At 47.1% G+C, this 15,414-nt stretch overlaps 1 protein-coding gene across 1 annotated transcript in view; it reads right to left on the minus strand.

Moving 5' to 3' along the window:
* LOC147097620 (adhesion G protein-coupled receptor E3-like) overlaps positions 1–14,351 on the minus strand; it is a 103,500-nt gene extending 89,149 nt beyond the window's left edge. The window contains exons 1-3 of the mRNA XM_085971422.1: positions 14,244–14,351; positions 11,193–11,273; positions 9,104–9,268 (exon numbers count right to left, since the gene is read on the minus strand). Coding sequence (XP_085827548.1) covers positions 9,104–9,268; positions 11,193–11,273; positions 14,244–14,274 — 277 coding nt within the window. The 5' untranslated portion in view covers positions 14,275–14,351. The remainder of the gene's footprint in view (positions 1–9,103; positions 9,269–11,192; positions 11,274–14,243) is intronic.
* Between the last annotated feature and the right edge of the window lie 1,063 nt (positions 14,352–15,414).

A 15,414-nucleotide genomic window follows, 5' to 3' on the forward strand; every position in this document is an offset into this window, starting at 1 on the left:
TTGTGCGACAGCACCGCTCCAATGCCGTAGGGTGACGCATCACAAGCCAACCGAATTGGTAACGCTGGGTTGTAATGGGCCAATACCTCTTTCGATGTGATTAGTGTTTTGCTCTTCTGGAAAGCTCGTCTACATTCGTCATTCCACTCCATGGCACCCCAGTTTGCAGTAGGGTGTTCAGTGGGTGTAGTATTGTAGACAAATTTGGCAAGAACTTATGGTAGTAGTTTACCAGCCCGAAGAACGACCTCAGTTGTGACACATTTTCCGGTGCTGGAGCCTTGACTACTGCCTCAATCTTCTCTGGGGACTTATGTAACCCCTCTTTATCGATAACGTGGCCACAATACGAGATCTGTTTTCTAAAAAACTCGCATTTGGGGCGGTTAGCTCGGAGCCCATATTCCTGCAATCTAGTGAGCACCTGCTCCAGGTTGGCAAGGTGATCACTGTCATTTTCGCCCGTGACCAGGATGTCGTCCAAATAACACTGGGTCCCTGGGATCCCTTGCAGGACTTGTTCCATTAACCTCTGCCAAATAGCCGGAGCTGATGCTACCCCGAATACCAGCCGGTTGTACTGGTAGAGACCTTTATGGGTGTTGATTGTGAGGTATTTTTTTGATGCTTCTTCTACCTCCATTTGCAGATACGCCTGGGCCAGATCAATCTTAGTGAAGCGTTTCCCTCCAGATAGCGAGGCGAAAATATCTTCAATCCGCGGAAGTGGATATTGTACGGTGTGAAGGACCGGGTTCACTGTTACCTTAAAGTCCCCACGGATGCGAACCTTCCTTGGTTCCCCAGGCGTGCTGCTCAATGACTTTTTCATCACAGGGACAATGGGTGTAGCCCACTCGCTCCAGTCTACCTTGGACAGTACACCTGAACGTTCCAGACTCTCCAGCTCTGCTTCGATGCCTGGGCGGATCGCATAAGGTACCGGTCTGGCCTTAAAAAATTTTGGGCTTTCATTTTCTTCAGTTTTAATCGTCGTTGTCATGCCTTTTAGTGTTCCGAGTCCTTGCTGGAACACTTCTTTCGCGTCAGTTAGGATCTTTGACAGTCGCCCAGGTGTGACGTCGTCATCCTTTTTGTCAGCCACAGTCAGTGCCTGTATGGAATGCCAATCCAGTTGTATTTTCCGGATTCATTCACGTCCCAGTAATGGTGGTCCTCCATCTTGCAATACATACAGGTCTAGTTTCGGTGTTTCCTTACCGTTATATATAACGGTCACCCTTATTTTTCCTTTGGGGTAGACTTTTTGCCCCGTGTACTTCTTCAAAATAATTTTTGTGTCTCTCAAGGGTGTGTGTGAGAATAGCCGCTCGTAGTCCCATCGGTTTATGGCTGTTAGAGCTGATCCTGTGTCCAATTCCATCTTTACCTGGACTCCTGCTATCTTGAGAGTGATCCAAATGGTTCGGTGATCCTCCGTTGTGATCACATTATGTAGTTTCAGACAACTCAGTTCCCTGCTTTCGGAGTCGTTATCACTCTTTTGTTCGTCTGAACTATTCTCCGTTATCTTATGTACCTTCTTGTACTTCCCTTTGGTCGGTTTCTTATTGCTGGTTTTCTTTCCCGACCTGCAGACTCGTGCTATGTGTTCTACTTTTCCACACTGTCTGCACACTTTGTCTTTGAACCAGAAATCATTCTGGTCGTGTGCTGTTCTGCCGCAGCGATAGCACTTCTCTGTTCCATATGACATTTCGTTTGTGCCATATTCTTGCGGTCTCTGTTGTATCTCTGCAGCGCCCCGTGCTGCTGCTTCATATGATACCACAATGCTGAAAGCCTTTTCCAGCATAAGGTCCTTTTCAGATAAAAGCCGTTTCTGTGTTCCTTCACTTTGAAGCCCACACACAAACTTGTCCCTTAAGGTATCTGCTAGTCCCGTTCCAAACTGGCAGTGTTTCGATAGCTTGCGCAGTTCCGTTAAATACTCAGCATTACTTTCATCTTATGCTGGTTCCTTTTGTGAAACTTAAATCTTTCTGCTATCAGCAGTGGTGTGGGGTTTAAGTGGTCCTGTAGGATTGACACTATGTTTTCAAAATCCTTTTCTACTGGCTTCTCTGGGGTTACTAGGTTTCGTAGTAAGCCATACATTTTTGCACCCATTGAATTCAACAATACCAGCGCTTTCTTGTCATCTGGCACTTCATTCGCCTTGCAGTATACTTCTATGCGTTCGACATATGTCATCCAATCTTCGACTTCATTGTCGAACGCTGTGATACTGCCACTCTTCGGCATTTTTGGGTGTGATTAGACTGGCTTAAAATGGCGTCTCCCGCGCTTTCCTTTCTTCCCCGCTGCGGCTTAAAATGGCGTCTCCCGCGCTGCTGCCAACGCCGCTCTCGGCGGTCCTCGTGGCAAATGGCGACGCCCTGTGGGTTTCGTGCGCTGCTGCCAACGCCGCTCTCTGCGGTCCTCGTGGCAATGGCAGCGCCTCGCATTTTCCTGCGCGCCTCTCTCCCCCGTTGACGCTGCTCGGCCCTTGAACACCGGCTGCACTCTGCACTCTCTCGCCTCTCTCCCCCGTTGACGCCGCTCGGTCCCGAACACCGGCTGCGCCCTGTGCGCTCTGCCCTCTCTCTCTCCCCCGTCGACGCTGCTCGGCCTTTTTCTGTGCCGCTCGGTCGGGCTCTAGCCCGCCGCTGTCCGGGAAGGGTCTGCGCAGTACCTGTTGCCAGCCCGTTTCGCTGGACCACCGTGACTGGAAAGCCAAGCCTGGCTCTCGACAGCCTCCCCTGTGATGCTCAAATCTCTGCTGGATGACTGGGCGGTTGCCCGTGGTCGACGCCCATGCTTCTGGACTCGACCTTCTTCCACTGTTCTGCAGGAGCGAATCCCTGGGAGGTGATGCAGAGTTGCAGGTAGGTTCGAACTTGCTCGTCGCCACTGTTACGTCCGTGTAATAATAAGAAAAGGACTGCAGAGAACGGTACAACAGCTGTTTACTCAACGTGGTTCAAACTGCAACTGAAACAACAGATTACTACTCAGCGGTATATACAGGTGTGGTCACTGCCGGTACTACAGTATACATGAGCTGTAGAAAGTAATTCCCCCCTTAAAGGTACATACATTACACTTGGCACTGAGTCTTTGTTTTATCTTTAAATATAGATTTCCCAGTGTTTGAGACAAATCCGTTGCCACAGGCGCAGTTGAAAGACCAGGCTATGTTGATGCAGCTTGCATTAGGGCCGCATGGGTTTGACTGACACTCGTTGATATCTGGAATGAAAAACATACTTACAATTTGCCCTGAGCACTTCAACCTACTGACCACCTCTCAGTCCAGCTCTAGCTTCCGAATCTCAGGGAGCGTAACACCATCCAGCACCGTAGCGGTGATGGGAGGAGATACCAACAACATGGAGAACGGATCCTCTTCAGGCCAATTTTTTTCCCCTCTTCCTTCCCCAAAGACATTGTCTGCCCTAGTACCCCAACCAATTGACAATCCGTCATGTGTGAGCTTAGCCAGTGAGAGTCAAAAGGCTATTTGACTATGGGGTCGTAGGAGGCCAGAGGCCAATCCTGTCCTCACGCAGCATCCACACGCTGGTACTGTCTAGTAGGGGTCGCTAGAGAGGCATCAGAAGTACAAAACATGGCTGATGTTCCCTCCCTGTCTCAGGGTTATTGAGGCTAATTGCAGTGTCCCTACTGCTACCCTGACTGAGATCAACTAACTCAGCACAGACCAGGAATAAAACCTGGGACTTGACAGCAGGTTCATACAGTGTAAGACAGTCCCACTAGTGAGCATAATATTGAGCACAGAGGTGTATAACTTGTGCTGGTTCACACATTGTTCTGATGTCACCACGGGTTATGAAGGTTAATGAATTGCTTTCAGTTGGAATGGTTTAGCAGGACAGATAAGGGTCTAAAGACAACTTAGATTATTAGTAGCAAATCTGTTAACTGTGAAATCGCCCTGAAAAATCAGTATTTCTCAACATGAATATTGTGCACCACTGGGTGCCAGGAGTGTTTTCATTGTGTTATATTACTCCTTAAACCGTTGGTTTCTCCCTTTCTCCTGCAATCTGTAGACTGTGAAACTCATACCGAGCACTGCATGATCACCACTACCCCGTCACCGCATCTTCTTTCCAACTCCCGTCAACCTCAGCATGTCCTGCACTGTGGAGCTTCATCTGGGTTTGTAAATCAGCATAAATATTCCTTTTCCATGGAATTGAATTTATTTTAAATTAATTTTTCCTCCCATTCCCTCATCCTCTGGAAATTTTAGCCTTTCAAAATCATCTAGAGATTAGAAACGACGCTTATAGATATTAACACGCTAACACTTCATATGTTTACGTGACATTGCTCGGTCCATCATTTTCGCGGGTTAATGCCTATATTAAAATGCCAGACAGCGGAACGTCATATGAAAATGTTAAGCATTGGTTCTCTAATTTCAAGCACTAGATATTCCTAGGCTTTAATCTCACAACTAGACCTTCTTACTCCAGGGATTTGGCTTGATGGACCAGGTTTACATCCCATTCTCCATCTGATGAAGATGATAGTTGATCAGACTCTCTGGGTACCACATCCCCAATTGATGATCCAGGGCTCTAATTCCTCATTTGATTCCCTGATGCCTGAGTAACACACCTTATTCTGTTTGTACTAAGTATGACTTTAGTGCACCTTCCCAGATTCCACCTGTTGGTGGGACAACCAAGCAGCAATGCGGAACTTTGTAAGCTGGATCATCAGAGCGACATTGGTAGCACGGATGTTTGGGGTCAGGAAAGAGCAAAACAGGAGAAATACAAATAGACAACAGGAAGAGAACAAGGTAGCGAATACAGTCAAGATGGACAACTGAAAAAAGACTGAATATTCAGTTCTACCGGGCCCACCCTAACTGTAAAGAACATTAATTGCCTATTAAACTCACCAGTAGAGAGAAAACGGGGAATTATAGACCGGTAAGCCTGACATCGGTAGTGGGGAAAATGCTAGAGTCCATTATAAAAGATGTTATAGCAGAGCACTTGGAAAACAGTGATGGGATCGGACAAAGTCAACATGGATTTACAAAAGGTAAATCATGCTTGACTAATCTACTGGAATTTTTTGAGGATGTAACTGGTAGAATAGATAAGGGAGAACCAGTGGATGTGGTGTATTTGGACTTTCAGAAGGCTTTCGATAAGGTCCCGCATAAGAGATTAGCGTGCAAAGTTAAAGCACACGGGATTGGGGGTAAGGTACTGTCTTGGGTAGAGAACTGGTTGGCAGACAGGAAGCAAAGAGTTGGAATAAACAGCTCTTTTTCCGAGTGGCAGGCAGTGACTAGTGGGGTGCCACAGGGATCAGTGCCAGGACCTCAGTTATTCACAATATATATTAATGATTTAGACGAGGGAACTAGATGTAATATCTCCAAGTTTGCAGACGACACAAAGCTGGGTGGGCGTGTGTGCTGTGAGGAGGATGCAGAGAAACTCCAGTATGATTTGGACAGGTTGGGTGATTGGGCAGATGCATGGCAGATGCAGTACAATGTGGATAAAAGCGAGGTTATCCACTTTGGTGGCAAAAACAGGAAGGCAGATTATTATCTGAACGGCAATAGATTGGGAAAAGGGGAAGTGCAACGAGACCTGGGTGTCCTTGTGCACCAGTCGCTGAAGGTAAGCATGCAGGTGCAGCAGGCGGTTAAGAAGGCAAATGATATGTTGGCCTTCATAGTGAGAGTGTTTGAGTACAGGAACAAGGATGTCTTGCTGCAGTTGTACAGGGCCTTGGTGAGACCACACCTTGAGTATTGTGTGCAGTTTTGGTTGCCTTATCTGAGGAAGGATGTTCTTGCCATGCAGGAAGTGCAGCAAAGATTCACCAGACTGATACCTGGGATGGGTGGAATGATGTATGAAGAGAGATTGGGTCGATTGGGCTTATATTCGCTAGAGTTTAGAAGAATGAGAGGGGATCTCATTGAAACTTATAAAATTCTAACAGGACTAGACAGACTAGATGCAGGAAGGATGTTCCCGATGGCCGGGGAGTCCAGAACCAGGGGTCACAGTCTAAGGATAAGGGGTAAGCCATTTAGGACTGAGATGAGGAGGAATTTCTTCACCCAGAGAGTGGTGAACCTGTGGAATTCTCTACCACAGAAGGCAGTTGAGGCCAATTCATTAAATATATTCAAGAAGGAGTTAGATATATTTCTTAAGGCTAAAGGGATCAAGGGATATGGGGATAAAGCAGGGACAGGGTACTGAATTTGGATGATCAGCCATGATCTCATTAAATGGCGGAACAGGCTCGAGGGGCCGAATGGCCTACTCCTGCTCCTATCTTCTATGTTTCTATGTCTCATAATTATTAGCGCAAGTACCCTTTTAACGATGTGATCATTGTTAATGACTGCCAATCAACCGCTCTGGCCCAGAAAGTGAATAATTAAAACTACAGAGTCTCATTCCTTCAGGTTGTGAATTGCTGGAGATTTAAAAAATGCCAAATTTTAAATTTGACATGAAACTTTGTGCCACAAGTTGCTGGAAGTGGGAGATGGAATCATCGTGGCACCCTCTACAGGGTATCTGGGACCGGAGTGAACAGGGCCAGCAACTGGGTATCTCCTTGGCCAATCAGATTGAAGGATTGTAAAATGACCAGTACAAGGTCTGAGAAGGAAGCGCAAGTTTGAGTGGGTGAATTTAATGTCAAATCAGGTACAGAAAGGGAAAGAAAAATTGGATTCAGAGAGAGAGAGAAAAAAGAGACAGAAATCATTTTTTTTTTAAGTCTCCAACAACAATTAAAACCTGAAGGAATGAGACTCCACACTTGTTAGAGTTAATTTTCAGTGCCAGAGAGGTTAATTGGCAGTAATTATAATTTATCATGTTGTTTAAAGGGTACTTAGATGGGAATGGACAAGACCTAACTCTCTGTGGCATGTTTAGCTCATATCTGCTGCAGAAATACAGCAACATCACGCCATTCAATGGTGAGATTAAATGGACAAGGGCAAGTCTAACTAACGGCGGGCCCTGTTCATTGCCCTGTCACAGCAAATTCTGGGCCATTGCTTTTCCGCCTGGAATTGAGAAGGCTGAAGGAAGACCTGATGCAGGTTTTCAAGATCATGAAGGATTATGCTGAGGGAAATGGCGATAGGTTGTTTTCATTGGTCAGCAAGATGCTAACAATGGGCACAAATGTAAGATAATCATCAAGAGAATTAAAGGGTGGTTAGAAAACAATTATTTAGATGGAGGGTGGTTTGGATGTGGAATTCTCTGCCACAAAGTGATGCTGAAACAAAGTCCATAAGTATTTTAAGAGGAATTAGAGAGTTGCTTGGAAATGAGTATTAAAGGGTACGGGGAGTGAGCAGGAGAGTGGGATTAGACTAATGGAGAATAACACCAATGCAGACTTGATGGGCCAAAGGTCTGTTTCTGTGCTGGAATGTTCTACCATTACATATTAGATGCGTGCATCTTTGCATTTTCACTGAAGTCTGGGAGTTTAACTAAACTTCTGATCAGTATAATTCAAGGGCTGGATGAGTCGGAATTCACTTCATAAACTTGACTAATTTGTGATTCCAGTGTGGAGCTTCTGAGTCAGCAGGTTGTGGGTTCAAGTCCCATTCCAGGGACTTGAGCACAAAAGATCTAGGCTGACACCCCAGTGCAGTGCTGTCTTTCGGATGAGACGTTAAACCGTCTGCCCTCTCAGGTGGACGTGAAAGATCCCACGGCACTATTTCGAAAAAGAGCAGAGGAGTTATCCCCGGTGTCCTGGCCAATATTTATCCCTCAATCAACATCACAAGAAACAGATTCTTTCTGTCTTTCTTCATCCCATGGGATATGGTGTCCATTAAAATTAAAGGAAAGAATCCTGGGACCACTAATCTCTCTCCCGATGTGGTTCCGATGGACAGGCCTCACGGTGGAAGCTTGCATTTGTAAAATGACCCTTCATCAGACTTGGCTGATCGTCACCTTCCTGAGCTAGACATTTGTTTACATCCATTTATAACAAGTAAGTGTGCAGCTCTGTGACTTCCTCAAGCATGCAGATGTTTCCTGTACTTAGTCATGGTGTTCCAAATTAAATTCTGCTCTTCACTGGCGAGTGACTGAACTCCCCTAATTTTATCAAAATGTATTATCTTGCACTTTTTAATAAGGTGGTTATGGAGGAGGCATACCTGGAAAGCGTAACACTCTGTAGAGATCGGCATGGGGAAGTGGGTCTCACTATTGGGATTATTCCAACATTAAACAAACGGAAAAGAATGAAGGACTTGAATTTATACAGCACCTTTCACAGGCTGAGGACGTCCTAAAGCACTTTATTGCCAATTCTTTGTTGAAGTATAGTCACTGTTATCCTACTCCAGAGAATTGAACACCAAGCCTAGGCTGACACTCCAGTGCAATACTGAGGGAGCGTTGCACTGTCGGAGGTGCCATCATTCGGATGAGACGTTAAACCAAGGCCAGATCTGCCCCCTCAGGTGGATGTAAAAGATCCCGCGGCACTATTTCGAAGAAGAGCAGGGGAGTTCTCCCCGGTGTCCTGGTCAATATTTATCCCTCAATCAACATCACTAAAACAGATTATCTGGTCATTATCACATTGCTGTTTGTGCGCAAATTGGCTGCCGCGTTTCCTACATTACAACAGTGACTACACTTCAGAACTACTTCATTGGCTGTATAGTGCTTTGGGACGTCCTGAGGTTGTGAAAGGTGCTATAGAAATGCAAGTCTTCCTTTTAAATGGTCCAGGCAATGTTCAGGAAGTGTAGATTGTAGCCCCTCAGACAACAGGAATCTCAGGCTGATCAAATTTAACATGATTATACCAAAGACCAGAAGCCAGACTTACATAACTTTAAAAAGCCTAAATTCAAAGAGATAATTTAAGAATTTAAACAGATGGATTGGAGGAGGATGGTTGTCAACATTTCCCTAGAAGTCAAATGGAGGACCTTTAAAATAATTGTGCTGGACATGCAGAACAAAATACACGTATCCTTTCAACACGTACAGAAAAAGGCACAATATGTGAACCGCTTCTTTACCTCGGCAGTCTGTCTTGGTGGTAAAGTTAAAGTTATTGTTTCCTGATGGGATGGCGTATCCTTTCATACAGGTACAGTAGTAACTCCCGAGGGTGTTGTAACATTCTGTGTGTGTACCACACAATATAACTGCAGTTCTTTTACCCCCAGCACACTCATTGTCATCTGAAATAAAGAGAAACAGGATTACACGATTCCTTTTACCTTATGGTAAATTAAGAGGCACAGTGGGAACCAGTGAATATTTCTCTCTTTCGGTGTTAGAGAGGGGATTAACTCTTCTGAACAGATATTGGTGTAGGGTTAGGGCATAAGACTGAATTTTACACACTTCTTCCGAATTCTAGCTCTGCTGGGCACACTAGAGGGTCCCAAAAACAAGTTCCATTGATATGGTACATTCTGAATATTGCAGAATTAAAAAAAAATTCCTTTGTGGGAAGTTGGTGTCGCAAGCAAGGCCAGCATATATTGCCCATCCCTAGTTGCCCTTGAGAAGATGGTGGGGAGGCTTCTTAAACCACTGTAGTCCGTGCGGTGAAGGTGCTCCCAACAGAGCAGTTAGGTCGGGAGTTTCAGGATTTTTACTCAGCGATGTTGGAACGGCGATATATTTCCAAGTCAGGATGGTGTGTGACTTGGAGGGGAACTTGGAGGCGATGACGTTCCTATGAACCTGCTGCCCTTGTCCTTCTAGGTGGTGGAGGTCACGGGTTTGGGATTGATAGATATTTATTCTTAAAGATAAAATGCAAAAAATTACTTATGGTGTTATCTATAGTCAAAAGGTCAATTTTACCATTGTTTCACTATAACAGTCCCTCTGACCTACTTCACAGTGTCTCACCTCCTTGAGGCGACTCGCCCCCTTAACAGAAGTATTTCTGCCTACTGCTTCCCGAGAGACACTAGCCCGCTCCGATTCACTCCTCACGGCCAGTCCTGGTTGAAGCCCCTTCCTGACCTTCGCGACCCTTTAGGCTCGGAACTGTGTTGCGAACTGCAGGCGGGAGCTCCTGTGATCTCTCACAAAACTATCGCGAGGCCAAGAGTTCCCATGCACACAGAGTCTAGTCTGGCCCTGGGGAGAAGCGACGGGAGAAAGAAGGCACACATTTGCAGACACCATGACGACACTGGTTGCGAACCATAAACTTTTCCCCATTGGGCAAAGAGATTTATGCTCATAACATGAAGCAGTCAATTCCATTTAGCATCAATGACAAAGCCCATCGCTGTTTCCGCACTTTTCGTTGGACGCCCTCTCCATTGCTCCTTGTGTGGTGTTACTCTCGGCAAGTACAGGAACACTGTGTAACACCAACAGTAGATTATCCAAACACTTCTTGTTTGTGGTGACAAGGTATTAAGAACCAGTGACGGCAGATTCCAGGTGAACTCCCAGGGCATGGAACAACAACAACCACTTGTATTAATATAGCGCCTTTAACATAGTAAAATGTCCCAACTTAACGCGCCTCACAGGAGCGTTATAAAACAAAATTTGACACCGAGCCACATAAGGAGATATTAGGACGATAGCAAAATACTGCAGATGTTGGAAATCAGAAATAGAGAGGTTTAGGCAGGGAATTCCAGAGCTTAGGGCCTGGGCAACTGAAGGCACGGCCACCAATGGTGGAGCGATTGAAATCGGGGATGCTCAAGAGGCCAGAAACGGAGGAGCGCAAATATCTGAGGATTGTGGGGCTAGAGGAGAGTACAGAGATAGGGAGGGGCGAGGCCATGGAGGGGTTTGAAAAGAAGGATGAGAACTTTAGTTTCTTACCTTCCAAGGAACACTTGGCCTCCTTATTCCTCTTAACAAAATGGACCAACTCACACTTTGCTATAGTGAATTTCACTCTGGAAGCTTATTTATATCGTCCTATATTCTGGTGCAGTCCTCCATATTATTAGTTATACATGCTCCCAACCCCAGTTTGGTATCATCTGTAAATTTGGACACCAGTTGGAGACTGTTTCTCAAAGTCAGTTTATAAATCTTGCTGCCATCTAGACCATTGTTAGAAATATATGAGAGAGTAAGAAATGAAGTGGAGAAGCCAGTCTCCAGGTTATGACTCACCAATGCAGCTCCTGTTCCTTGCACGATAGAATCCAGGGTCGCAGGCTCTCCCTGGACCCCATCCATTGCCAAAGTAGATCACTGGGAGGAAAAGAAAATGTTCATATGTTTGAAGAAAATATTCGCGCCAAGTCCCGTTCACCCATCACCCCTGTGCTCGCTGATCTACATTGGCTCCCAGTCCACCAATATCTCAGATTTAAAATTCTCATCCTCGTGTTGAAATGGCCTCACTCCTCCCTAGCTCTCTAACCTCCTCTACAACCCTCTGAGATCTCTGCATTCCTCCAACACTGGCCTCTTGTGGATCTTCGAATTCCTTCACCCCACCGTTGGCGGCTGTGCCTTCAGCTGCCAAGGCCCTAAGCTGTGGAATTCCCTCCCTAAACCTCTTTGCCTCTCTCTCCTCCTTTTAAGACGCTGTTAAAAAACCTACCTCTTTGGCCAAGCAGTTAGTCACCTGTCCTAATGTCTCCTTCTATGGCACGGTGTCAATTTTAGCCTGAGTATGCTCCCATGAAGTTTTATTACGCTAAACACGCTGTATAACTGCAGGTTGTTGCGGTACAGTCTTTTTTTTTTGCAAAAGTTGTTAATCAGCTTGTTTCCTTTTGAAACGAAAACCTTGAAAACCAGTGCGGAAGAGTGGAACTCTTTCCCATTGATACCCAACGTCAGGATTAAACGTTCCCAGGGCAGGCTGGGTGGGAGGTCAATCTGCTCCACGCTGCCCCAACAATGTGCCTCGAGCCCTGTTGCAGAAGGTGCTCCCGACTGTCCTGGTGTTCCAGGCCATTTCCCCATCACAACTTGAAGGATTTGGGACTTTGCCAGACGAACATTTAACACCAAGCTTTTAGAGAAAACTCAAAGAATGGGCTCGAAACACCGAACTGTTAAACTTGGCCGGGATCAAGGGCATGCTGGGAAGCTTGACTAAGTTGCAAAGCTTTCATGGCTATCATCATTGCTTAAGACTGTTGAAGACCGGCTGAGACTTGATGTTTTTGCAGAGATAAGGGACGCGGTTAAAGATAAGACATCCGCCTGGCCAGGCCTTGGAGAACCTGTCATAACCATTAGCAAACTGTTTTTGCACCAGAAAGAATAAAAACAGCCATTTTAGTAAGTTCGAGGAGACAGACCAGAAGCAGAGCCCAAGAAGGATGGCAACGAAGAATTAACCCCTCTGTCGAAGAACTGATCATTCTGAATTTCCGGTTGTACTACTGACTAAGGTTGTAAACATCTTTCTCTGTAAAAACTGTTGCATTTTAATGTCAATAAAACCATTTATTTCAGAGATGTTTTCAGCCTCGTTGGCTCCTTACCTCTCGGTATCCTATAGAGTGAAGAGAGTTAAAAAAATAACTCGACACAACCGTTGCCTGCAAGTTACCAATTAAGAGGTTAAAATTCATGGGCTGGATTAGCGCAATTTCACAGCATATGATTCTGGCCCTCACTTTGTGCCATCGATTATGATGAGCAGGGAAAGACCAGCTACTCCATCAAGACTGCCGCCCACACTCCTGGTTGCTGGAGCATCCTGACCAGACAATTCACCACCCTCCTGCCACCCCTGCCCCCACAGCCACGTAATCTCCTGCGAGAGGCCAAAACAAAAAACCAGGGAAAACCCCTGGGGCAATAAGGGAAAAAACACTCTGTAAAAGTACTCTCCGATCCCCCCCCCACCCCCTGCCCCCCCACCCACCCCGCTCCCCTCAGGCGATCGAATCCAATCCAGGAGATCACACGGTGTTAATCGTAAAGACACTTGCCTTCTCTATGACGCGCTCTATGCCGCAGTCATCAGGTCCAGCTCCCTCGTGAAGGCAGAGTGTCAGCATCCACCACACCGGCTGGCAATGTATTCCAGAGACACGATGAGAATTTGGCTGGGCCTAGCCAAACTCATTTCACAAGCATTACACTGGGCAGAGAGCAGAGGACACGTCCATCTGACCGGACCGGGCTGAACTCACACACCCAGTTCTACGAGGTTCACAGGACGGTGCGCCGCCTCACTGCAACACCCAATCTCCCAGTGTGAGCGGGGAAAAGACCAGAGAGATTGGCTTGAATTCTGCAAAGCCGAGCTCTGCGCCCCGTGCGTTCCTCCAGCTCTGGGTTCAAGGGGCTGTGTGGGGACATCCTGCCCTCACATTGCTGCTCGGGGCGATCATGCCTGTGGTTTAACTGCTGCTGTGGTGGGGTTTTGGTTTTAACCTGCGATGCTCTGACAGTATCGCACTGGTCACAGGTGTCAGCCATGGCTCAGTTGGTAGCACACTCATCTCTGAGTCAGAAGGTTGTGGGTTCAAGTCCCACTCCAGGAACTTGAGCACATAAAGCTAGGCTGACACTCCAGGAGAGTGCTGCACTGTCAGAGGTGCCATCTTTCAGATGAGATGTTAAACTGAGGCCCCATCTGCTCTCTCAGGTGGATGTAAAAGATCCCATGGTGCTATGTCGAAGAAGAGCAGGGGAGTTCTCCCCGGTGTCTTGGCCAATATTTATCCCTCAAAAAACAGATTATCTGGTCATTATCACATTGCTGTTTGTGGGAGCTTGCTGTGTGCAAATTGGCTGCCGTGTTTCCCACATTACAACAGTGACTACACTTCATTGGCTGTAAAGCGCTTTGAGACGTCCGGTGGTCGTGAATGGCGCTATATAAATGCAAGTCTTTTGTTTCTTTCACTGTACAGTTTTTGCCTGATTGTGCGGCTCACAAAGACATTTACATAGAATCTACAGCACAGAAACAGGCCAAATCTATGCCAGCTTTATGCTCCACACAAGCCTCTTCCCAACTTATCGCACAGTTGCGCTTAAAGCACTGAATGCAGGCTTTATCCCAAGAATGATCAGGACTGAGGCAATCATCAGCACTGTTGGTTTGACCTCGCTTCCCCATCGGAGGGATTACATTTCACATTCAACACGGTTTCTATCATAATATGTCAGAAACTGCAATATGAATTTGTAATATTTATTTTGAAACTGCCTCGACTAGTCACCCCATCTGAGCAACCCTTTACTCACCCAGTATCAGATACAGCATTCCTGATTTCATGATTTTCCCAAGATGTGGTCTCTCGGGGCCAGTGACTCCAAGTAACACCTCTCACACACTGAGCAGAGCTGAGCAAAACCTCAACACTTCTACACACTCAACATCATTGACAGGAACTGAAACTGTGCTGGAGGGAAGCTGTATTCTTACAGTTATACAAACATTAGTGAGAAATAGCATAGTATCTATATATATAAAGCGGCTCTTCTGTCTGTCCCGATGTCTGTCTGTCTGTCTGTCTGTCTGTCCGTTCTCTATACGTTTAAAAGTTACAGAGCATACCGACGTGCGCGTCGCCTCAAAAGAAAGCTTGCGATTCCGGACCGGTCATAGGCGTATTTACGTTTCGGCCGGACAAAAATCCCGCCCGCGGTATCCCAAAAACATTCAGCGTTCCGCTCATTAGCGTCTCATTAGCGACCGTGTGACGTCGAGGTCCACCAATCGGACGGCGGGTTCCTTCCTACAGTTGAGTGTCGAGTGACTCGACGATTGACCAATCCTACGCTTCGGTGACCTGACCGGTCGACCAATCGGTGCGTGTGTGGGCAGGCCTTACCCTTCTGAACCGAGGTGAGTGGCCGCCATCTTGATTTTTCACAATTTTTTCCCCCACACTTTCTGTGTGTTAGGGAACTAAGGTAAATATTTTAATGATGTGTTAGGGAATTAAATAACAATTTAATAGGGGGGGGAGAGCCTCAGGAAATCACGGGGGGGGAGAGCCTCGGGAAATCGCGGGGGGGGGGGAGAGCCTCGGGAAATCGCCGGGGGGGGGGGGAGAGCCTCGGGAAATCGCGGGGAGGGGGGAGAGCCTCGGGAAATCGCGGGGGGGAGATCCTCGGGAAATCGCGGGGGGGGGGGAGAGCCTCGGGAAATCGCAGGGCGGGGGGAGAGCCTCGGGAAATCGCGGGGGGGGCGAGCCTCGGGAAATCGCGGGGGGCTCGCGCCGCCCGCACTGACCGCGCATGCGCCGCCCGCACTGACCGCGCATGCGCCGCCCGCGAGAGCCCGCTCCTGGCGCCGGCCGCCGCTCAGCATTCCCGCTATCGCAACGGCACCGGACCTCAGGCGCTAGGCAGGGCGAGGGGCCGGAGAGAGGGACAGAGGGGGGTGGGGGTGGGCGAGGGGAGGGAGAGG

The sequence above is a fragment of the Somniosus microcephalus genome, chromosome 31 (genome assembly GCF_052327205.1).
Source record: "Somniosus microcephalus isolate GS21.2 chromosome 31, FLI_Smic_1.0, whole genome shotgun sequence".
Classification (NCBI taxonomy): domain Eukaryota; kingdom Metazoa; phylum Chordata; class Chondrichthyes; order Squaliformes; family Somniosidae; genus Somniosus; species Somniosus microcephalus.